Raw genomic sequence first — 23,390 nt, forward strand, 5'->3', positions numbered from 1 at the left:
AAATTCTACGCTCGTTTCGTAGAAATGTATAATAGAGCGTAAAAAGGCAAACTAATTCGTGCAAATATTTACGCATTTCTACTACATTCTAAAAAATTTAAATCGTTATAGTATTCCGTAATTGTTTGTAGTTGCAAGTTGCTTAGCGTACTTTTTCGTAGATATTTTTCCGTCAGGGATGTTATCCCAGTAAGCAAGAAACATTAAATCAACGTTCTGAAATATTAATTTTATGTAAATTTTTATAATGTTTAGATATAATGTTGTATACATATTTTAAATATATTATTTTATAATATAGTTTTCTTAAATATCAGAGAAATATTTTTTGAACATTATTTAAAACTTTGTTTTCAATGTTATTTTAACACTTCTATTTGCTGCAAGTTCAACATTGTTACAATAGTTTTAATTTGATGAAATCTTATGTTTAAAATAACGTTATAATGATAAAGATTTTGAGTTGTTATAATGTTTTTTTTATATTATTTTAATATTAAATTTATAAGAAAGAAATATTATAAAACTATTTTATAAAATTATATAAAGTAAAAATAATCGATATTAAAATTTATGTAACTAACATTAAGTTTGCAGATAAGTAATGTCAAAATTCTTTGCGAGAGAAAGCCCTATTATTAAGGCACTATAAAACGTGAGTATTCTCACGTCTGCTCACGTTTCCGCCATTTTTGTTCCATTCCCCCACTCCTTGCCTTCTCACCTCTGTCATTGAGCTGAGAAGTTTATGATGATTAGGTTATGGCTTCTAAGCTGCTCGAACTCTGTGTTTACGTGTATTTTGATTATCCGACTGTGAACAAAAAAAAGATACAAAATGCCTTACTGCGTTGCCGTCAATTGTTCCAATAGAACAGAAAAAGGCGCTCGATTATTTTTGTTTCTTGCGGATGATGTTCGTCGACAGCAATGGATACGTAATCTCCGCAGAGAGTCTTGGACACCAACCAAATCATCGTGCCTCTGTGAAGTAAGTTTATTCTCTTAAATTTCCAATTTAGCTTTTTCTGTTTGTTTAGAATCATGGATTGTTTTTTTAAGTGTAGTTTAGATTTGTCACCGTTTGAAATTACATAAATATGAATAACTGTAATCAATAAGGACATTTATCTTATAAACAGTTTTTTTATTTCAGAAACATTTTGAAGAATCACAGTTTGAGACTGGTCGAGCAATAATTGGCGAAAATTAAAACCAAACGCCATACCAACACTTTTCGATATACCTGATCCACCTGCAATAAATAAAAATGAAACAGATGAACCAAATACAAATGCATTGCCAATACTGAAAATCTATAAGATATGTGACATGATATGAACCATAAATTTCCAGCACTGGCAGCAGTAAATTTCGGAACGCAGCGTATGTGTAATCCTTCTCGGCAGCTTCGTGATGTGTGTGCAAGCACGTGCATTTACCCACACAACACATGGACGTCTTCGGGACGTACCACATATGTTCTCAGATGTCCATTTTATGACGTCAGTTTTTGGACGTCGAAAAGACGTCCAGAGAACGTTTTATGGACGTTCCAAAATATTGTCTACATCTTTATGAGAGATAAGATGTTTTGAAGATGTCCTGGGAACATCCATAAAATGTCCCCAGGATGTCTGTGGTACGGCCCGAGGACATCTGTGGTATGACCCAAAGACGTCCATAATAATGTCTCAAAAGACATCCGTTCCCAGAGAATAATGTAATTCGTGCGAACTTACACATATTTATATTATATATACTATATTATATTATTAGTGTATTATACATATATATAATCATATATAATAAAAATATTTAATATATATATATACTTAATAAAAAGTTGAAAATAAAAAAATTTAATAATACAAAAAATTTTTAATATAATATTTTTAACATTTTAAAATAATCAATTAAAAATACAAAAATTGGATTACTTAAAAATTGCAAATTTATTTTAATAAAAATTAAATACATAACAATAATAATCAATTATAAATGTCATAAATTTTATTTAAATAAATTGAAATTAATTATATAAAAATAAACTGAATTTAATTAATTATATAAGAACTTTTATTTATGTTTTATTGGGGTTTAAAAATCAGCTATTTAAATATTATATATTTTATTTAAGAAAATTGAAGAAATAGAAATTATTTTTATAAAAATTAAATCGATTCTTAATTGGATTTATTAAAAATATGTCAATAAAAAATAAATTGTACGTTTTAAATCATGTAATAAAAATATAATATAATTTATTCAAATAAATTAAAGTTTTGTAAATAGTAAATAATTAAATAAATTAAAATAATAACAAATTACATTGATTACATTATAATTTAAAAATAAACTGTACATTTTTAATTAAGTAATAAATATATCATATATTTTATTTAAATACATGAAAATTTATTGTATAAAAACATTTTTAGTAATAATTTATTAATATTTTACAATACTTTACAATTCATTCCGTAAAAATTAAATGCATTATACAAAAATGTTGAATTTATTAACAATTTGTTTTTTTTAAATAAACAATCAAAAATTAATACATTTTAACAAATAGATGTAAGTGAAATTTATAAAAATTAAATTAAATAAAATAAATAAAAATTCAGATTTTTCAAAATTTTTTATTTTTTATAATCAGAATTAATTTTTGACTAATCATAATTTAATTTACATGCAATTACAAAATATATGTATATATGATTATTAAATATATTCATAAAATAAAAAAAAAATATATATATATATATATATATATATATATATATATATATATATATATATATAATGTATAACGTGCAATATTATTATGCCCGGGTACATAATTGTACGTAATTGTAATATAGTCACTATTCCTTTTACAGAAGCTGTGAAACACCGATACAAAAAGATCGACGATCGTGCGATCGAAACAACAATAATTGATTGGTTCCGGCGAGCGACAGATCGCCTAAAAAAACAGGAGAAGAATGTGTAATGCGTTTCATAATAAAAAATTTAAATTCTATTTAAATATTGTGTTTCAATTAAAATAAAAAAAGTATTTTATAGTTTAATTGCATTGGTGTCCGTTATTTATACTTGTATGCATTTAAGTACAAGTATATACCCATACTTAAACAACATATTTTCGTAGTACGGCATTAGTGCATCGTTGTAACGTAACATAATGGATTTCTTACGGACGTTTTTTTTTGAAAAATGATTTATGTCAGTAAAAATAGTATAAAATGTAAACAAATATGCGCGTTTTAATTTTGTTTTTGTCATTATTATAAAATATTTGTTTACTTTTAATTACACTATTTTTACTGACATGAAAATATATTTTACTAAATAAAATACAATAACGTACTAAGGACGTATAGAAGACGTAGTAATGTCACGATAATGACGTACTAACGACGTACCAACGACATACGACGGCGTTCTAAAGATGTACAAAGGATGTACTAAGGACGTACAGAGGACGTCTAAGGGCGGTACATTGTACGTACAAATGACATCTACTGAACGTTCTCGGAACATGTCTGGTACGTCATCTGGACGTCCGTACATGTCGAGTGGGACGTCCTATAGACATCCATCGAACGTCGAATTGTTGTATGGGTATAATCTCATATATCTTTGATTTTTGCAAGTGATTGCAGGAAGAACTTTATTGAGTGGAAAATTATAACATTGATGTTATGTTACTTTGTATTTACTAAGAATATGAAATAAATAATAAAATATTAATATTGTGTCAATGTTGATATAATGATAAAATAAGGTTAAAAGTAAGTTTAAATTTAATCATTTATTTAATGTTATATGAAAAACATTATATTAAAATTATAAAAAACATTTGCACAACATTATTCGTAATATTAAGACACTCCCATTTCAACGTATTGAAACCTTAAAATCAGTGTCAAAGTTTGTTTATAATGACGTCGATTAGAACGTTAAAACCTACATATTTAACAATGTTACATATTACCAAATATCGTTAAAATAACGTTATATCAATGATTTCTTGCTTACTGGGATGTTACTGTGTGTTTACCAGAAATATTAAATAAATAATAAAATATTAATATGGCGCCAATGTTGATATAATAATAAAATAATTATTTAATTTTTATTATAATCAATAATTTATAAATTATTTTAAAAAGTTACTAAAATGTTTCAATATATATTTTTTATTTGTAAGAAGATGCAGAAAAAATCTTGGTACATTATCCGATAAGAATTATTTTATGGTCATCTCGCTAGGAAACCGAAACAAATTATTGTCAGGCAGTATACAGGGTGTTTCATAATGTCCGTGCCAACGCTCGTGTGCGAATAGAGTGCGGTAAACTGAATAGAAAAGTCCTTTACCGTTTTGCAATTTTTGCAATAGTAATTGAGATATTAATTAAAAGGGATTGACGAGTAATTGCGCGTTGCGCGTAGCTAGATCGTGGGCTGTACACACTAAACGTGACAACAACGAGGATCGCATGGCAACGAAAAATAACACGTAGCGAGAGCAGGAGTGATATGCGTTGTTATTTTTCGTTGCCATGCGATTTTCATTGCTGTCACGCCTAGAACGTACAGCCTACGATCTAGCCGCGATCAACGCGCGATTATTCGTCAATTCCTTTTAATTAATATCTCAATTACTATTGCGAAAATTGCAAAACGGTAAAGGACTTTTCTATTCAGTTTACCGCACTCTATCCGTATACGAGCGTTGGCACGGATATTATAAAACACCCTGTATATACATATACAGGAAAAATGTTTTTTCTATAAAAATACATTATTATAAATTAAAATAAAATAAAAATGTAATAGAATGTAAAAGAATAATTAATTAAGAAGTAAAAATATTTTCTTTTGCTTTATATTCTACGTATAATATGTATTGCATATAACATATACAGTAGCAATGCCAAAAGTATCACAGTATTATATAACATTGCATTGCATAATATTGTATTGTAAAACAAAAAATAAAAGTTTTTTAAATAAAAATTAAATCACATTTTTTTTTTAAACAAACTACATAATAACATTACGTGACTGCTTTTTCAAATTCCTCTCTTTTGTTTGCGAACATTGGCAAATCTAAACCATTCCATGACAGAATGTTCGAAATGTTTTTCAGTTGTGCGAGGATATGCTGCTCTAAAAGTTTCTGAAGAAAGAAAAATGTTATAGATAAAAAGGCAGACAACAGATACATTAATCTTATCGTGTTTTTAATGAGATGCAAGTGATTAAAATTTTAATATTATGTGAAATATCATGTAAAAATAAATCTAATTTTTCAGAAAGTTTATTAAATAATTATGAGAATCCGAATCTGTGATCTGTGAGAGAACATTGCGTTGAACAGACAAGTTTAATTAATATCTCAATAACTACCCAATAAGCAAGAAATCATTGATATAACGTTATTTTAACGATATTTAGTAATATGTAACTTTGTTAAATATGTAGGTTTTAACATTCTAATCGACGTCATTATAAACAAACTTTGACATTGATTTTAAGGTTTCAATAACGTTGAAATGGGAGTGTCTTAATATTACGAATAATGTTGTGCAAATGTTTTTTATAATATTAATATAATGTTTTTCATATAACATTAAATAAATGATTAGATTTTAACTTACTTTTAACCTAATTCATCATTATATCAACATTCACACAATATTAATATTTTATTATTTATTTTATATTCTTAGTAAATACAAAGCAACATAACATCAATGTTATAATTTTCCACTCAATAAAGTTCTTCCTGCAATCACTTGCAAAAATCAAAGATATATGAGATTATAAATGCACGTGCTTGCACACACATCACGAAGCTGCCGAGAAGGATTACACATACGCTGCGTTCCAAAATTCACTGCTACCAGTGCTGGAAATTTATAGTTCATATCATGTCACATATCTTATAGATTTTCAGTATTGGCAATACTGCACGTTGCGCGTTCATACAAGTTGACGCTTACATTGGGTGTTTACGATAATTCAAGTTCGAGTTATGGTTGGTTTATGCTTCGGTCTTAATCTTAATCTTAGTCTTAGTCTTAACTTAATCTTAAGGACTCGTTTATGCTTCCCTGGAAATTCGGACTACGCATGTGCATATGTAACAAAACCTAACCTAACCTAACCACAAATTGTAATAGATCCCGGTGCTGCAAATTATAGTGAATGTTAAAATGAATCGTCAGCGGCAAAAAACTTTAATGTTTGGAATGGCACTTTTGTTATCAAGTGCCTATGCAGCATGTGTATTATTAAGAAATTAAAAAAAAAATAAAAGAAAACCACGGAGATACGCTGTTCGGCCACTGAATCAAAAAAGACGAAACTGGTCATTTCTTTTCTTTAATGAAAGATATGCTGAATATTAAATACGATCAGGAACAATTTTTTAAATATACACGGATCGAAAACCATTATTTCGCGCGGTTTCGTGCTGCGTCGGACGTCAGACTTACCTCATTGGCCCGGCCTTAGGACATTAGGGACTAAAGTTAAAAGATGGGATCTTTCCAAGATTAAGATTAAGACTAAGATTAAGACTAGGAAAGTATAAACGCCCTTATGGCATTCTACGTTATCAACTCTTAAGATTAAGATTAAGACCGAAGCATAAACCGGCCATTAGTTTCACTAGGACCGAAAAATGAGATAGACATAACCATCTAGAACCTTTATGATTTATGACAACTCAACGCTGTCTTGTATTGCTTTAGTTAAATTCATTGAATTTATTGATAGCGTTTTCGAATAAACGGGGTTTGAACGATCTAGGGTTGATCAATCACTATTTTACTATAAATGCAAGTCTTTCATTGGTGGAGAGGTTGCAATGACGTCATTAACCAATCTTGGGTCGTTCAAATCCTGTATAATCGAAAACGCTATGAGTTTATTGAGCAAATTTTATTGTAATAGAAAAATGTCAACTGCAAATCAGTCTATGAAAGAAACAAATAATGTTGGTATGTATGTTGGTATACCTCTTTAATAAATTAATAATAATATAATTAATATAATAATAATATAATATAATATAATATAATATAATAATATAATATAATAATAATATAAATATAATATAATTTTATAATAATAATATAATTAATAATAATAATAAATGACATTTTTCTATTACAATAAAATTTGCTCAATAAACTCAACAAATTCAATGAATTTAACTCAAGCAATACAAGACAGCGTCAAGTTGTCATAAATCATAAAGGTTCTAGATGGTTATGTCTACCTCATTTTTCGGTCCTAGTGAAACTAACTCGAACTTGAATTATCGTAAACATCCATTGAGGCACAGATGTCTATACTAGTACTAGATCTGTGGCGCTATATACCACAACCAGCGCTGCGGCGCGAAAAAAGTTTAGTCCGTCCGCCTAGTGACCATTCTAGGGTTTTTCAGTTATTCAGGTTAGGCGTGAGGAAAAAGAGTCTCCCGCGCGTAGTTAGTTGATAGTACTTGCCTGTATACCTCGTACTCAATAAATGTGATATTAGTGGAACTTCTTTGTTTAATTTTCTGTGTTGGTCCGACAGTAGTCAGTGGGAGACTATCGACATTCTGTCCAAAATCCCCACAAATTGGTGACCCCGACGTGATAATTGTGTCCACGGGGAGAATAACAATACGCGTCCACGCCTTTAGTCAATCTTCCTACGCAATTCTTAACAATGGCTCACGGATCTGGACCACAAGAAGTCAGTCGCATCAGCATCCGTCCACTACAGTTCAGCAAAGAAAAACCGGTAATATGGTTTATCTAAATGGAAGCTCAATTCGCAACGAACGGTATCACGCAGGATCTAACCAAATTTTACCACGCATTACAAGCTTTAGATGCATCAGTCCTCGCTGAGGTAAGCGAATTAATTACTAATCCTCCTGAAAATAATAAATACGAAGTGTTAAAAACACGCATTTTAAATGAGTTTCAAGACAGCGAAGAGAAACGCCTAAAGGCCTTGTTAAACACAACGGAACTTGGTAACCAACAACCGTCTAAACTGTTAAAACACATGAAAGATCTTGCAGAGAGCAAAGTATCCGATGAATTACTCAAATCTTTATGGATGCAACGTTTACCAACCAATACGCAGACAGTACTTTCAACCAGTGAAGATACATTGGACAAATTAGCAACAATGGCAGACCGAATTCACGACATTGTCACTCCCAACATCTACAGCACAGAGTTAGTTCCCACAGCTGGCAACGCGTCTCCTTGGGAAGGTCAACTTTGCGAGATCATCAAAAGACTCGAGCGTATCAAATCAAAAGGTCGCAGTGCAACTCCTTGCCTTTGCCAAAGATCTAGCAGCAGATCAAGTACAAGATCAACCTCCGCGGAACCAAAATATTGTTGGTATCACAAACGTTTCGGACAAGAAGCTAAAAAGTGCACTTCACCCTGCAGCTGGAAGAGTAAACCAGACAAAAAGGAGGAAAACTAGAACCCGGGGTGTCATCTGCGGCGGACACTTCGGATACAACTTTACGCCGCCTATTTGTTACCGATCGACTTTCAAAAAGAGAATTTCTCGTAGATACCGGGGCAGATGTTTCCGTAATTCCTGCAACGACTAAAATGAAGCAAAACATATCAAATCTTATACTACGAGCCGCCAATGGTACACCTATTCCGACTTATGGCCAAAAGCTGCTGCAAATAAACTTTGGACTTCGGAGAGCGTTCCAATGGTCTTTTCTTTTGGCAGACGTAAGTAAACCTATTCTAGGCACAGATTTTCTGTCACATTTTAATCTTTTAGTGGATTTACGCCGAAGAAGACTGATCGATGGTAACACTAGCCTCAAAGTATCCGGACATATCGATAGCATTTCCGCTTCACAAGTACCTCACTTCAAAACAAACACACAGTTCGAGGATTTACTCAAAGAATTTCCAGAGATCACACGAGCTTCATTAATCAACAAAAGTCAAAAGCATAACGTGACGCACGCAATCGAAACAAAAGGACAGCCAGTCGTAGCCAGAGCTCGTCGTTTAGCACCTAACAAGCTTAAAGCGACGAAAGCAGAGTTCGAATTTATGCTACAACAAGGATTATGTCGTTCTTCTAACAGCAGTTGGGCAAGTCCATTGCATCTAGTCGCAAAGAAAAACGGAGACTGGAGGCCATGCGGGGATTATCGCAAACTCAACGCTATTACGGAGCCTGATCGCTATCCAATCCCGTTTTTACAAGACTGTGTACAATTCCTACATGGTGCAACTATATTCTCAACAATAGACCTCGTCAGGGCATATCAGCAGATTCCGGTCAGGGAAGAAGACATTCCCAAGACGGCCATCATCACCCCTTTTGGACTCTTCGAGTTTCCGTTTATGACTTTTGGGTTGCGTAACGCGGCGCAAACCTTTCAAAGGTTCATAAACGAAGTTGTACGAGGACTCGATTTTTGTTATTCTTACCTAGATGATATCATCGTGGCATCAAGGAACCCAGAGGAACACCGTGCTCATCTCAAACAATTATTCATCCGACTGCAACAATTTGGAATTGTCATTAACGTCGCTAAATGTGTCTTCGGGACGACAGAAGTTTCATTCCTGGGACATTGCATCTCTTCAGAAGGCCTCGCACCTCATCCAGAAAAAGTCCAAGCTATACGAGATTTCACTCAGCCTACCGATGTCGGAGGACTTCGCCGATTTCTAGGTATAATCAATTTCTATAACAGATTCCTACCTAATATAGCGCACACTCAGATCGCATTACAGAAAGCGATTGCGGGTAAAAAGAAAAATGGACGAACGCAGATCAACTGGACACAAGACATGAAGACCGCCTTTGGCCAGATTAAAGAAGATTTAGCCAATGCCACATTACTTTCATTTCCGAATCCTTCCACACAGTTTTCAGTACAAACTGATGCATCTGGGACAGCCATCGGCGCCGTGTTACAACAAGTCAAGGATGGAAGTTGGCAACCACTCAGTTTTTTCTCCAGGAAGCTCACAGCAGCACAAAGTAAATATAGCGCGTACGACAGAGAACTATTAGCAGTTTACGCAGCTATTAAACATTTTAAATTCATGTTGGAAGGTAGAGATTTTTTTGTACTCACCGATCACAAGCCGCTTACATTCGCCTTTAATCAGAAATTTGAACAGGCTTCACCAAGGCAATGTCGACAATTGACTTACATTTCCGAATTTACAACCGACATTCGACATGTGCCCGGAGAAGACAACATAGTCGCCGACACACTTTCCAGGGTAGATGCAATAGCAATGCCAACAATCATTGACACGGAAGAACTTGCACGCGAACAAGCCTCTGACGAAGAATTGCAACGCGAACTTCAATCCCAGTCATCATCGCTTAGGCTGCAAAGATTCTTACTACCGGAGACCAACGCAAGTCTGTATTGTGATTGCTCCACGACTGAAATACGACCATTTGTTCCCGTTTTTCTACGACGCCGCATATTTGACATGGTACACAGGTTGTCGCACCCCAGCGGAAGAGCCACCAGACGGCAAATAGCACAGAAATTCGTATGGATAGGCATGAATAAAGACATCACTACATGGGCAAAAGCATGTCTCCATTGTCAACGTTCGAAGATAGCTCGACACAATCATTTTGTACCTAAAAAACTTCAAGTTCCAGACGCACGGTTTGAACACGTTCACCTGGATATCATAGGCCCACTGCCAACTTCACAAGGGTTTAAATATTGTCTAACCCTAATTGACCGATTTTCCAGATGGCCCGAAGTCGTACCAATACCAGATATAGCAGCGGACACTGTTGCAAAACACTTCTTTACAAACTGGATTTCTCGTTTCGGTGCTCCCCATACCATCACCACTGACCGTGGTACGCAATTCGAGGCAGCCTTATTCAACGCTTTTCCGAATGCATTTTCGATGACACGTCTGGCCCGAGAAAGTCTGTAATTAAATATTTTTTTTTCTACAGTCAGATTTCTACCCGGATAAGGGCGCATCATATGACGTGACATCTTAAAAGTTTCGTCACCAACAAAGAAATAAGGCGTTGCTTGATTAGAACCTGGAAGAACTGCAGAATTTGCAAGTAGTTTTAAATCATCGTTATCTATTGCTACTCCAAAAGATGATCTTGCCAAAATGCCACCATCACTTTCACCTCCATAAGCTCCGATATCAATTATAGTAAATTTATATTCATGATCGCAAGCTGCCATTAGAACTGTGCTAAATGTTTTTTTATAATTAAAACAAATTGAACCAGAATTTGGCGGAGCTTCAATTTGAATATGTTTCCCGTCCACAGCTCCTACGCAATTGGGCATATTCCATTTCTCATAAAAGCCATGACTAATTTTCAGCCATTCTACTTCATTTGGTGGCTTTAGATAGACAGGAGACAATACTTTTATTAGCACAGAGCATGTTTCACTGATTATTTGACGCACTGTCGATTCTCCTACACGATATTGCAATGCGATAGAGAGAGGTAGATCTCCTGCAGCTAAATACCTGAATAAATTGAAAAGTTATAAATAATCTTCTATAAATTGCAAGAGAATTATACATAAAAAAGTAATGCAATTTACCTCAGCGTTATTACTAAGCGTTGTTCTGGAAGCAGTGGTTTTCTGTGGCTAGTTTTTATCAGATACACTGACACTTTTTCCAACAACTTATTGAATATCTCTTTTGACATTCTCAAATATCGAAAAAATAGTTCTGGGTCATGTTTTAGCTCTTGAAATAACGTGCAAAAATCACCCAACTGATCACGTTGAAGATTAATAGGACGAACCCACCATCTACGTGTTCTCCATAATTTGTGTCTTTTTTTCTCCTTATTTCGTAAATATATTAATCCCATTTGCAAAACCGATGTACTTAATAATAATACAATCTGCTCGTCGGTCATACTTTATTTCTTGTTTCCTATTCCCTATTCCTCCGTTGTGCGTAATTTCTTGTTCCCAGTATTCCTTGTTCCCTATTCTCTGTTCCCTGTTCCTTATTCCTTTTATTGTGCTCAGCCTCTTACTCAGGACCACATCAAGTCATTAAAAGAATCAACAACAGGGTTTTCACCATCGACATAGACGGACGAATAACCAACGTGGCAGTAGACCTACTCAAACCGGCTTTCTTCACTCTAGATCATCCAGCTGTTCCTAGTACAACTACCGATCCTTCTACTCAAGGACCTTCATCAGAACCCAGCAGCCAACAAGAGAAAGTGTGGTTAGATTTAAAAACTTATCCGGGTGCTTCCAAAAAAGTTAAAAAGACTGTGTCTTTTCAAAAATAATATTTATGTTAAAATTTAGTTTTAAGTTAATCTTAAGTTTAAGCGTGCAAATGTTTATTTCAAATTTTATTTTTATCTCAAGGGGGAGTATTGTGGCGCTATATACCACAACCAGCGCTGCGGCGCGAAAAAAGTTTAGTCCGTCCGCCTAGTGACCATTCTAGGGTTTTTCAGTTATTCAGGTTAGGCGTGAGGAAAAAGAGTCTCCCGCGCGTAGTTAGTTGATAGTACTTGCCTGTATACCTCGTACTCAATAAATGTGATATTAGTGGAACTTCTTTGTTTAATTTTCTGTGTTGGTCCGACAGTAGTCAGTGGGAGACTACCGACATTCTGTCCAAAATCCCCACAGATCGCTAACTTCGTCAAAAGAGCTGAGGCCGGCAGGATTTCCGGTTTCGGCCATGACACCCTACAACAAAATGGCGACAATGCGTGTGTAAGGGCCATTCTACAATGAGTTGCAAATGCCTCGTTGCCAGTTGCAAGTTGTGAGTTGCCAGTCGCAAGTTGTAAGTCGTTGCAACATCTAATCTACATTGGGATATATGGCGGTTGAAAATTGTCCAGAAATAGCCAATCAGAAAATAGAGCATCTATCGTATGAACAGCTAAAATTGAAAAAAAAAAATTTCTTTACATTTTACATCAGGTTATGAGTTAATAGTACAAGTGTATTACGTGTATTACGTGTATTACGAAAGAGTAAAATATGTTACGAAATAAAAGAAAACGTTTAAAGCGTCTACAAAACGCACTTTTAAATCTTTCAATGGCCTGGAATTTATTTATGATAACGAGTTCTAGTCTATTAGAAGAATTAACAAAAGTAAATAGAAGATGGTGGGTAAGACCAGTTCATTTTGATCAAGAAAAATGCGGCCACTATCAAAACTTATTTAATTATCTTCTAAATGAAGATAATGAATTATTCTATCAAGATTATAGAATGTCTGTTGAACAGTATAAAACTATACTCGCTATGGTACAGCCACATTTACAAAAATTTTCTAAAAGGACTCCACATCCACCGGGTTTGCGTTTAGCTTTGACATTATCGTACGTAATCTAATTTTTATGTGTTGGAATACAAAATTGATTAAAATTCTAATATGTAAAGAATTTTTATATTATAGGTTTCTTGCTCATGGAGACAATGTGAATACAACAGCAAGAGGATTTAGAATTGGAAAATCTACTGCGTATAAAATTATTTTTGAAACTTGTAATGTTATCTGGAATGTACTTCAACCAATCTATCTTCCCAAACCAACAGCAGATTCATGGAGGCGCATTGCTGAAGATTTTTATGAAATTTGGAATTTTCCAAATTGTATTGGCGCAGTAGACGGAAAACATATTCAAATCCAATGCCCTCCTAAAACAGGAAGTTTATATTACAATTATAAACAATTTTTTAGCATAGTGCTAATGGCTGCTGCTGATGCTGAATATAAATTTACTTGGGTTGATATAGGAGATTATGGTAAGTGTATTAACTGAAAAAAAAATGATTTATTAATGTTTTTTTATTGTTAATATGTTCATTTTTCATTTCTTACAGGTTCTATGAGTGACGGAGGCATATGGGCTGAGTCCGCATTTGGTTCTGCTCTGGAAGAAGGCTCTGTTGATCTACCACTGCCACGTTTGCTTCCCAATTCAAATATAATGTTTCCACATTTTTTTGTGGGGGACGAAGCTTTTCCATTAAAGATGTACATGATGCGGCCATACCCAAAGAAAGATTTATGTGATCGTAAGCGAATTTTCAATTATAGGCTTAGTAGGGCACGCAGAGTAATTGAAAATTCTTTTGGTATACTTACTGCTAAATGGAGAGTGCTGCGACGTTCTCTGTGTTTTTCTCCTACCAATGCTGAAGTGATAGTAAAAGCTTTAGTATGTCTTCATAATTTTCTTCTTACTAAGGAAGGAGGTATTGGCGGACGTTATTGCCCCAATAATTTATTAGATCATGAAATAAATGGAATATTTCAACCTGGTGCTTGGAGAAATGAAGGTGCTTTAAATCATATGCAAGAGTTGCGTAGAATTGGTTCTAATAATTCTGGAAGAGCAGTAATTAATTTAAGGAATATACTTCTGAATTATGTTAATAGTGACGAGGGCCAAGTTGAGTGGCAACGAGCTCATGTTTTTTGTAATAACAATATAAATCTAAATTGACTTATAGTAATGTTTATCATATTGAATTACGTGTATAAATCCTGTATATAAATTATCTTATATATAAAAACACTGTAAAGCAAAGTTTTAAAAGGGGAATTTATTATTATATAGTATAGTAAGATAAAAATAATACAAATAAAGATTTTACAAAATCACATTATTTATTTATTTAAAATAATAACTAATCATTAGTACCATCCATTATTTTCTATTATAAGATGTACATATTAACATCCATACAAAGAATTTTAAATTAAAATTAAAATTATAATACTCAACACATAAGAATTTTATTCTCTGCATCTTAAAGAAATACTGAATTATCTTAAAGAAATACTGAATAGTCAGCATCTTTTAAACAGTCTCATGCAACTAGTAGACGCTAAGTCCACATGCCTAATAAGTTAAATAATCACAGATATTAGTATATTTGGCATAACTAATAAAATAATATCACTTCTTATTATACTATATATAAAAAAAACAAGTATCATTAACATATTATTATTAATATATATTCATAATATATATCTATAATCTTATGTATCTTATCCATCTTGTAAAACAATAGTAGTAAAAGAAGAAAAAAAGTAAGACATTAGCACAAATTTAAAAAATAAAAAATATATATTAAATGCACATTACTAAATTATAAAAATTATATTGCACATTTGGCATAAAATAAAAAAAAATAGAGTATAAGCTAAAAATCATATATAAGTTACTCTCCATCCATATTTTTCATTGTTGTTTGTTCTTACTTCCATATTCTTTTACAACATTCAACAACGTCATTAAACATTCAGTCTTTAGATCATCATTTAATTTTTTAAATGTAGGCAGAAGACAAGATAAATATTGAAGATCGTCACTTCCATTTGGTTCCTTTAAGGATTGTTTTACTGTGTCAAGTGTTTCCTTCAAATAGTGAGAAGCTTCTGACATACGAGCAGAGCAAAAATCAAGTTCCTTCTTTTTTTTAATATGGAATTTATCTGGTGTGGGAGCTTTACGTTTACATTTCATATTAGATAAATATTTCTTATCTTCAGTTTCAGACAGAGATATCTTTTGTTCAATGCTGCTTGCTGACAATGATTCAACATGTGAAAAAGAGTCATCTGAAGAAAGCAATGTTTCACTGTTTAGTGTCTCAGTGAGAACTGGTGCAAAATCTACAAATTCAAATATAATCTATACAGATCAGATTAACCAAAAAACAAAATTATAATACAAATATTTTTGAAATATACATGACATACTTGAAAATTCAAAATCTATCACATTTGTATTCTGCAAAGACGATTCAGGTGCAGTACATTTCATTGTGTTTTTAAATGGTTCCGAGGATGATTTAAGAACAGAGTTTTTATTGTTTAAAGGAGAAGCCAAAAGTCCACTAGTTGTAGAAGCCAAAGGTCCACTAGTTGTAGAAGAAGCTAAAAATGGCTTTTTATAAAAATTTGATGTTCTGTTTGACCTGAAATAATAAAACAGAAATGAAATTATAAATTATACATCATACATTACATAAGCATAAAATTAGAAACAAAAATAAGAATATATTTTTTATAAGTTATTATTAATTGATTATTTACTTATGACGCATATGTGGTATAAGAAACTGCATGTCACCCCAGTACTCCCATTCAATATTTGTTGACTTTTCTTTAGCAGCTCCACTCCCACTTGGCACTTTTTCCTTCAATTGCGCTAATTTGCGGCTGAATACAGTTCTCAATGATTTCCATTTCCTTTGCACTTCTACTTCTGTAACAAATGGCAAAATAACGATTATACTGTGTTGAGGTTATGAATAAAATTAATTTTAAATTTTACACATAAATACAGCACATAAAAACGTACCTGTTTTATGTAGTAAATTTCCTATTATTTTCCAAGCATTATTTTTTTTTTCTTTATTAAAAAAATCTTTATTGGTCTTATTAACTAAAAATTCATTCGCTTTTATTAGTGTAATGAGCGATCGTATTTCGGATTCATTCCATTCTTCTACTTCTTCAAACGTATCCAAATCGTATGTTTCTTCCATTTTCATAAATTATTAAAATATTAACAAAATAAAATACAAAAATATTTGGAAAAAGAACACCGAAAATCATATAACCTACATTTCACAACTTATTTCACTTGGTTTCACTCTTCGCGTTTTTTCTAAAATGCACGACACTTGATTGGCTGACGTGCTGCGATTGCCAGTTGCTGTTGCCAAAAAGTAAAAAGTTGACCAACTCTGTGTTGGCAACTGCAACGGCCAAGCGCAACCGGAAATACCACTTTTCCACTAGTAGTTGCCATTCTTTGCAACTGGCAACGAGGCATTTGCAACTCATTGTAGAATGGCCCTAATGTGTATAGGCCCTCACACACAAAATGACATAACTGCATATGCATAGCATAAAGGTACCTTTTCATGGTAGCGATCGTCGCGACTTTTATAGCGATCAGAGAGTCACGTGACTTCATCAGTCGCTTGAAAGTCGTCGCTGTTAGTCGCTTCTGTAGTTAGATTTGGTCTATCTTGCAGCGACAATAGGCTACTAATCGCTACTTGCTATTTGAATTTTTTATCATGAGTGATACAGATGAACTAATTGAGCAGGAAAATGAGGTAAGTAATATAATATTAAAAATACAATATAAATATATAGCTCTTTTTCTTATTCAAATAATATTCTTGAAAAAAAACAAGCTGACAGAGCCGAAGCTAGTTATAATTGCTCAAATTTCCCTTTATTATAAACATTACATACGTTTCGGCCTAAAGGACGTGGCCATCTTCAGTGTAACAAAATAAAAAAATCGTCGTTAGTCGTAAAACGTTGACAAGATAGTCAATTTAGGTAACGCATCCTTATCTTGATATGGATAGTACATTTTTTCATAAATTTATGAGAAGCCATGGATCATCTATCTTCGGAGATCCGTTAGAAATAAGTATCAAGTAAATAACATGCGTCGACGGCAGTGAGCCAGGCTTGACAGTCAATGTCATTTACAGTCATGTTATTTACTTGATACTTATTTCTAACGGATCTCCGAAGATAGATGATCCATGGCTTCTCATAAATTTATGAAAAAATGTACTATCCATATCAAGATAAGGATGCGTTACCTAAATTGACTATCTTGTCAACGTTTTACGACTAACGACAATTTTTTTATTTTGTTACACTGAAGATGGCCACATCCTTTAGGCCGAAACGTATGTAATGTTTATAATAAAGGGAAATTTGAGCAATTATAATATAATATTGATATTTGTTAACGTAATAAGACTCATAAATAATAGCGTGTAGTATATTTCTTTATTTAATCTTTAAAATAAGAGACCTAAAATAAGAGAAAAATGGTCATTACTATTGATATTTACATTAAGTAATAATTAAAAATCTGTGTTTAGGAATTGGTACAAGTCTTCACATGTGGTTTATGTGAAACTATTTGTGATGATATTCCATCACATCCATGCCTGAATGGGTTCAAAAGCTATTTTTTAAACGAGAATTCTTTTTACTTTTATCCACAGTGTGGTAAGTAGTTCATTATTTTTTAAGTATATTGTATCCAAGTATATATATAAATATGTATAAATATAGTAAAGGAAACAAATGTTACAGATGATGGTACGATCCTCGCAAGAAGTGCAGTTGGTGGAAAGCAACTGGTTGTTAACACTGAAGTTAGCAATTCCAAGTTAGTTTCCAAAAGTAATTGTTCCTCATCAGACGAAACGTTTATCTCAGCAATAGAGATTCGTGAGCCTTTATGGAATATTAAATTGCCAGTTGCACAGAGGAGCAAAGAAATAAAATCTGTATTATGGGAGGAAGTATGTAAAGTAATGAAAGGAAAGTATACTGTGGAATCAGCCAAAAAAAAGTGGAAAAATCTGTGTGATACCCACCGAAGATATGTTAAAGAAGAAAAAAATATTCGTAGTGGATCTGCGACAAAGAAAAAAAATAAATGGATGTACTATGAGCAAATGGGATTCATGCGTGATATTGAATTAGTTGAGAAGAATACTGTGTCAAATATTAATATAAATGATAGTTATGAAGATGAGCATGATGAAAATGAAGCCCCAAAAGGACAAGCATCGAAGCGGAAGAAAAGTAAAACTAAAGAAGAAGCAATCGACAGATTAGCTGATGCTCTAAGCACACCACAGCCAGCTATACAGTTCCCTGCACCACCTATTTTTCCACCACCTATTTTTCCACCACCTCCACCTCCTATGGATGCTGTTGATGCATTTTTGACTATGATTGGGCATGAATTGCGTTCACTCAATGATAGCATGAGAAGTGATGTCATGTTAAATATCCATACATATATTCATGAGGAAAAAAAGAAACATACACATTGATATTGACTTCGTATAACGTCAGCTAATCTGTCGATTGCTTCTTCTTTAGTTCTACTTTTACGTAAATATTTTCATTATTGAAAAAAACCAAAAAGACAGAATGCTCAGTCATTACATTTAATGTTACTTTAATTAGTAACACAGTCTTATACACAGTATTCTTGTCTAACTATTAGATTTAATGTTATTTTAGTTTCTTAAAAAAAAACCAAAGAGAGACAAAATGCTCAGTCATATTATATTTTGTTACTTATTAGATTTAATTATTTTTGTTTCTTAGTTTTAGTTATTTTAGTAATTAAAATTAGCTATTTTAGCTATTTTAGTTATTTTAGTTATTTTTCTTAAAAATTTTGTAGTTTCTCTGTAATATTCAACAGTATTATTTTGTTATTGGTGTCATGTTAATTGCCTCTGACTGTTGAGCTCACTAATTCGAAATAAATAAAGAAATAAACTTATTAATTATTATTATTTATTGTCATATCTTGAAATTATAATACACAAATGTATTATACAAAAAAAATTATACAACTAAAAATTATACAAATTATTAATTACCAATAGGTTCACAAATAATCATTCTGCCAACTAACAGCACCTTCGTTATTAAAGTAGGCACAAAATTCTTCTCGTACTTCAATTGCTGTTCGAGTGCTTGTGTTAGTATCCGCACGAGTAATGTCAGAAAATGCCGTCGTACCTGTTATATCTCTCCAAGTACCACCTACGACAGATCCAATTTCAGATTCTCGATCAACTAGGTGTGGTTCAACGTACGAAAGATTTGGACAATTGTTCAAATCATCTTCACGCAGCCAATTATGAAAAACTATAGTTGCTTGTATTATACGTGTTGTATTCAATACACTGGCTATTATCGGCTTACGAAAAATGCGCCATTTACTAACTAAGATACCAAAGCTATTTTCAATTACTCGTCTAGCACGACTTAAACAATAATTGAAAATGCGTTTCTGTGGCGTAATTTTCTGTTTCCCAGGATATGGACGAAGTAAGTATGTCGTTAGTGGAAACGCCTCATCACCAACAATACAATATGGCAAGGGAGTCTCTCTTTCATCTGAAATAGGCGCTGCTTCTGGAACATGTAGTTGTTTATTTTCTAATTTTATACCCATTATGGAATCTTTAAAGATGCCTCCGTCACTTCTTCGTCCATAAGCACCGATGTCCACAAACCGGAATACATAGTCGGCATCGCAAATAGCTAATAATACTACACTATGACTATTTTTGTAGTTATAGTACATAGATCCACAATTATTGGGACACTATAATCAAAAAAGGATATATTAATTTACAGTGTTTGAAATAACGAATTTAACCAAATGTATTCATTTTTTATAGGAATCTTACTTGAATAACCACATGCTTTCCGTCTATAGCCCCGATACAATGAGGAAAATTCCAAGTATTGCTGAAGGTTTTAGCAATACGTTGCCATTCTTCGGTGTTTATAGTCGATGGGAGAACTAGAGGACAAAGTTTTTTCCATATGACAGCACAGGTTTCCGATATAATTGCACTTACAGTTGTTAATCCCACTAGATATTGGTAATGCATTGATGTCATAGAGTCGCCCGAAGCCAGATATCTAAACAGAGCGTTTGAAATTATATTTTAAGTGATAGCTATGTCAATAATTATTTACATTAATCATACACACAACCTGGTGACAACTTTTTCCATAATTATCTCACAAATTGCACATAAATTTCTTGATGTTTACAAACGCTTTTTAAACACACTTTCTAAGCATTTGCAGAAATTCTCTCACATATTTCTCCAACAATACATTTCTATGCAATATCAGGGATTATTAGGGAATATATTTCCATCAGAAACGTTTAGTTACATACCTTAAGGTTAACATCAATCTTTCTTCCGCAACAATTGGTTGTCTTATACAATATTCTTTGCTTAAATCAGGTTGAACTAAATGCAACAACTCTTCCAATTTTGTCGCTGACATCCGGAAATAGTTATGGAAGCCTATATTTTCCAGTCGAAGTGATGGAAAAATTGCAGCATAAAAACCATGAAATTCCCGTTCTGCACAAATAGGGGTCCTCCAAAATCTTCTTTTTTTGTATATTTTTCTATCTACAGACATAACCGCAACAAATGCTGCACTAAACAATCGTTTCTTTCTAACCTCTTCTTGCTTTTTCATAATTTCTAAACATTTCCTTTGCCACTCGTGATATTCTTGTATATATTGAACAGCACGACTGTACCACTCGCTATACTTGGCAGTAAATAGTAATGACATTATGATACCAAAATTGTTACAAAAGTCCAAAAGTCTACTGTCATCGCTACTTTTTATCGCGCATTCTATTTTCATGATCGCCAAAAAAAAACAGCGATCGTCAAGTTTTGTCGCTAAAATTCGAGCGATTTGGCGATGCATGAAAAGGCACCTTAAGACCGTCTCGACCAATGAACATCTAGCATAAAGGTGCCATATTGATTTACATAGCATGTTCATTGGTCGAGACGGTCTTATGCTATGCATATGCAGTTATGTCATTTTGTGTGTGATGGCCTTATATCTGTACGTGCGTATGCACATGTGATACCCGGCGTGGTGATACAAATTGATAATATTGTAAAAATTCTTGAAAGATGCCGAGCAGTTGTTGAGCAGTTGTTGAGCAGTTGTTGAGCGGCTATTTTGTTGTAGGGTGTCATGGCCGAAACCGGAAATCCTGCCAGCCTCAGTTTTTCCATACGTCAAAGCCTAAAGTTAGCGATCTAGTACTAGTATAGACATCTGTGCATTGAGGATAGAAATAGCTATATATAATAGGGCTTTCTCTCGCAAAGAATTTTGACATTACTTATCTGCGAACTTAATGTTAGTTACATAAATATTAATATCGATTATTTTTACTTTATATAATTCTATAAAATAGTTTTATAATATTTCTTTCTTATAAATTTAATATTAAAATAATATAAAAAAAATTATTAAATTAAAAAAAAACTATTAAATTAAAACTATTGTAACTATGTTGAACTTGCAGCAAATGGAAGTGTTAAAATAACATTGAAAACAAAGTTTAAAATAATGTTTTAAAAATATTTCTCTGATATTTAAGAAAACTATATTATAAAATAATATATTTAAAATATATATACAACATTATATCTAAACATTATAAAAATTTACACAAAATTAATATTTTAAAACGTTGATTTAATGTTTCTTGCTTACTGGAAAGGATCTCTTACTAAACATAATTTTAACATAACAAGTTTTTATCTGAGTACGTCATCTCATTAAAAAAAGGAAAGGATTAGGAAACTTTCTTGTGGAAGGCCATGATCTTCCTCTTCTACCTGTGAATTTTAAATTTCTATTATGTCTTTTATTGAACGGTTATTTAATGATATGATAATAATTCTAAACCAAATAAATACATTAAAATATTTCTAACTTTTTCACGTCATAATTCTGTGCTGCATGCCAAAATTATTTTTATTTAAATTAATTATTATTTTTTACTCTTCATTACTATTTAAATTAATTTCGAAATTTCTGAGAGGGGCTGTGCCCCTCCCCTTGACCCCCCCCTCTCATCCCCACTACTTATACCTATGATTTACCTATATAAATGAGATGAACAGATCGAATGTTCAGTACAAAAATTGGATCTTTAGTGCAAGAGTTAGCATAAAAATAGGAAGGATGGTTCAGCTAAGCTGTATTGTGTTTATTGGTATTGCACTAGTGTTCGTTTTCGCAGAGGAATTATACTCCAGTCAGTATGACTATATCGATGTCGATGCCATTTTAGCAAATGATAAGCTACAAAATCAATATTATAAGTGTTTCATGGACACTGCGCCATGCAGGACAGCAAATATGAAATTCTCTCTAAGTATATTTACATCAGTGAACTTTATGCATACTGGAATGAGCACCGAGTAAAGATTTGCCTAATGGCTCCGAGCTGAGAGAGAAAGAGTCTAAAGGGTGATGTTTATTCTGTTTCGCACGTTTATCTAAATGGAAAAATAATAATAATAATAATCTCCATAGCAGGGGATGCCTTCTCTGCCCCTATCGATCTTCTATCTTACAAACAAGCTCGGCTAGCTTTAACAGTACTCATTCCAGTATGCATAAAGTTCACTGATGTAAATATACTTAGAAAGAATTTCATATCTGCTGTCCTGCATGACGCAGTGTCCATGAAACATTTATAATATTGATTTCGTAGTTTATTATTTGCTAAAATGGCATCGACATCGATATAGTCATACTGACTGGAGTATAATTCCTATGCGAAAACAAACACTAGTGCAATACCAATAAACACAATACAGCTTAGCTGAACCATCCTTCCTATTTTTATGCTAACTCTTGCACTAAAGATCCAATTCTTGTACTCATATATAATTTACCTATATAAAT

The 23,390-nt window shown here is 32.7% G+C and overlaps 5 protein-coding genes across 8 annotated transcripts; 3 read left to right on the plus strand and 2 right to left on the minus strand.

Moving 5' to 3' along the window:
* The first annotated feature begins 7,836 nt into the window (after window positions 1-7,836).
* Window positions 7,837-8,523, plus strand: LOC105679513 (uncharacterized). Its single transcript, XM_012379579.1, has one exon. It carries the CDS (start codon window positions 7,837-7,839, stop codon window positions 8,521-8,523), a length of 687 nt encoding a protein of 228 aa, XP_012235002.1.
* A 4,263-nt stretch (window positions 8,524-12,786) lies between these two features.
* Window positions 12,787-14,705, plus strand: LOC136999116 (uncharacterized). Of its 2 annotated transcripts, XM_067352666.1 has the most exons (4): window positions 12,787-13,416; window positions 13,494-13,843; window positions 13,922-14,116; window positions 14,290-14,461. In XM_067352666.1, the coding sequence occupies exons 1-4, from the start codon at window positions 13,070-13,072 to the stop codon at window positions 14,322-14,324; spliced, it is 927 nt and encodes a 308-aa protein (XP_067208767.1). In that variant the 5' UTR covers window positions 12,787-13,069; the 3' UTR covers window positions 14,325-14,461. The 2 variants fall into 2 exon arrangements, with proteins under 2 accessions (XP_067208767.1, XP_067208766.1); XM_067352665.1 differs by having other exon boundaries at window positions 12,843-13,416; window positions 13,922-14,705.
* Window positions 14,706-14,899: 194 nt separating this feature from the next.
* LOC136999117 (transcription factor Adf-1-like) lies at window positions 14,900-16,748 on the minus strand. 2 transcript variants are annotated; one of them, XM_067352667.1, is made up of 4 exons: window positions 16,417-16,748; window positions 16,149-16,320; window positions 15,813-16,030; window positions 14,900-15,725 (listed from the first exon to the last, which is right to left on the minus strand). In XM_067352667.1, exons 1-4 carry the CDS (start codon window positions 16,607-16,609, stop codon window positions 15,292-15,294), a joined length of 1,017 nt encoding a protein of 338 aa, XP_067208768.1. In that variant the 5' UTR covers window positions 16,610-16,748; the 3' UTR covers window positions 14,900-15,291. The 2 variants fall into 2 exon arrangements, with proteins under 2 accessions (XP_067208768.1, XP_067208770.1); XM_067352669.1 differs by having other exon boundaries at window positions 14,900-15,744.
* A 230-nt stretch (window positions 16,749-16,978) lies between these two features.
* LOC136999118 (uncharacterized) lies at window positions 16,979-19,170 on the plus strand. The gene is made up of 3 exons (XM_067352670.1): window positions 16,979-17,182; window positions 17,975-18,104; window positions 18,192-19,170. The coding sequence occupies exons 1-3, from the start codon at window positions 17,144-17,146 to the stop codon at window positions 18,941-18,943; spliced, it is 921 nt and encodes a 306-aa protein (XP_067208771.1). The 5' UTR covers window positions 16,979-17,143; the 3' UTR covers window positions 18,944-19,170.
* A 184-nt stretch (window positions 19,171-19,354) lies between these two features.
* LOC136999119 (uncharacterized) lies at window positions 19,355-22,125 on the minus strand. 2 transcript variants are annotated; one of them, XM_067352671.1, is made up of 3 exons: window positions 20,827-22,125; window positions 20,324-20,561; window positions 19,360-20,238 (listed from the first exon to the last, which is right to left on the minus strand). In XM_067352671.1, exons 1-3 carry the CDS (start codon window positions 21,483-21,485, stop codon window positions 19,513-19,515), a joined length of 1,623 nt encoding a protein of 540 aa, XP_067208772.1. In that variant the 5' UTR covers window positions 21,486-22,125; the 3' UTR covers window positions 19,360-19,512. The 2 variants fall into 2 exon arrangements, with proteins under 2 accessions (XP_067208773.1, XP_067208772.1); XM_067352672.1 differs by lacking the exon at window positions 20,827-22,125 and having other exon boundaries at window positions 19,355-20,238; window positions 20,324-20,794.
* Between the last annotated feature and the right edge of the window lie 1,265 nt (window positions 22,126-23,390).

The sequence above is a fragment of the Linepithema humile genome, chromosome 3, assembly GCF_040581485.1.
Source record: "Linepithema humile isolate Giens D197 chromosome 3, Lhum_UNIL_v1.0, whole genome shotgun sequence".
Lineage (NCBI taxonomy): Eukaryota > Metazoa > Arthropoda > Insecta > Hymenoptera > Formicidae > Linepithema > Linepithema humile.

Bases quoted from the DNA above. Each gene is read 5' to 3' on its own strand.
- LOC105679513 (XM_012379579.1), top strand. From the start codon at position 7,837: ATGGAAGCTCAATTCGCAACGAACGGTATCACGCAGGATCTAACCAAA.
- LOC136999116 (XM_067352665.1), top strand. From the start codon at position 13,070: ATGTTACGAAATAAAAGAAAACGTTTAAAGCGTCTACAAAACGCACTT. The intron at 13,417-13,493 runs GTACGTAATCTA...TTTATATTATAG, and splicing joins CGTTTAGCTTTGACATTATC to GTTTCTTGCTCATGGAGACA. The intron at 13,844-13,921 runs GTAAGTGTATTA...CATTTCTTACAG, and splicing joins GGTTGATATAGGAGATTATG to GTTCTATGAGTGACGGAGGC.
- LOC136999117 (XM_067352667.1), bottom strand. From the start codon at position 16,609: ATGAAAATGGAAGAAACATACGATTTGGATACGTTTGAAGAAGTAGAA. The intron at 16,321-16,416 runs GTACGTTTTTAT...CATTTGTTACAG, and splicing joins AAATTTACTACATAAAACAG to AAGTAGAAGTGCAAAGGAAA. The intron at 16,031-16,148 runs GTAAATAATCAA...TTATTATTTCAG, and splicing joins ATACCACATATGCGTCATAA to GTCAAACAGAACATCAAATT.
- LOC136999118 (XM_067352670.1), top strand. From the start codon at position 17,144: ATGAGTGATACAGATGAACTAATTGAGCAGGAAAATGAG. The intron at 17,183-17,974 runs GTAAGTAATATA...ATCTGTGTTTAG, and splicing joins TAATTGAGCAGGAAAATGAG to GAATTGGTACAAGTCTTCAC. The intron at 18,105-18,191 runs GTAAGTAGTTCA...CAAATGTTACAG, and splicing joins TTACTTTTATCCACAGTGTG to ATGATGGTACGATCCTCGCA.
- LOC136999119 (XM_067352671.1), bottom strand. From the start codon at position 21,485: ATGCATAGCATAAGACCGTCTCGACCAATGAACATGCTATGTAAATCA. The intron at 20,562-20,826 runs GTATGTAACTAA...CGCTCTGTTTAG, and splicing joins AGATTGATGTTAACCTTAAG to ATATCTGGCTTCGGGCGACT. The intron at 20,239-20,323 runs GTAAGATTCCTA...TTTTGATTATAG, and splicing joins GAAAGCATGTGGTTATTCAA to TGTCCCAATAATTGTGGATC.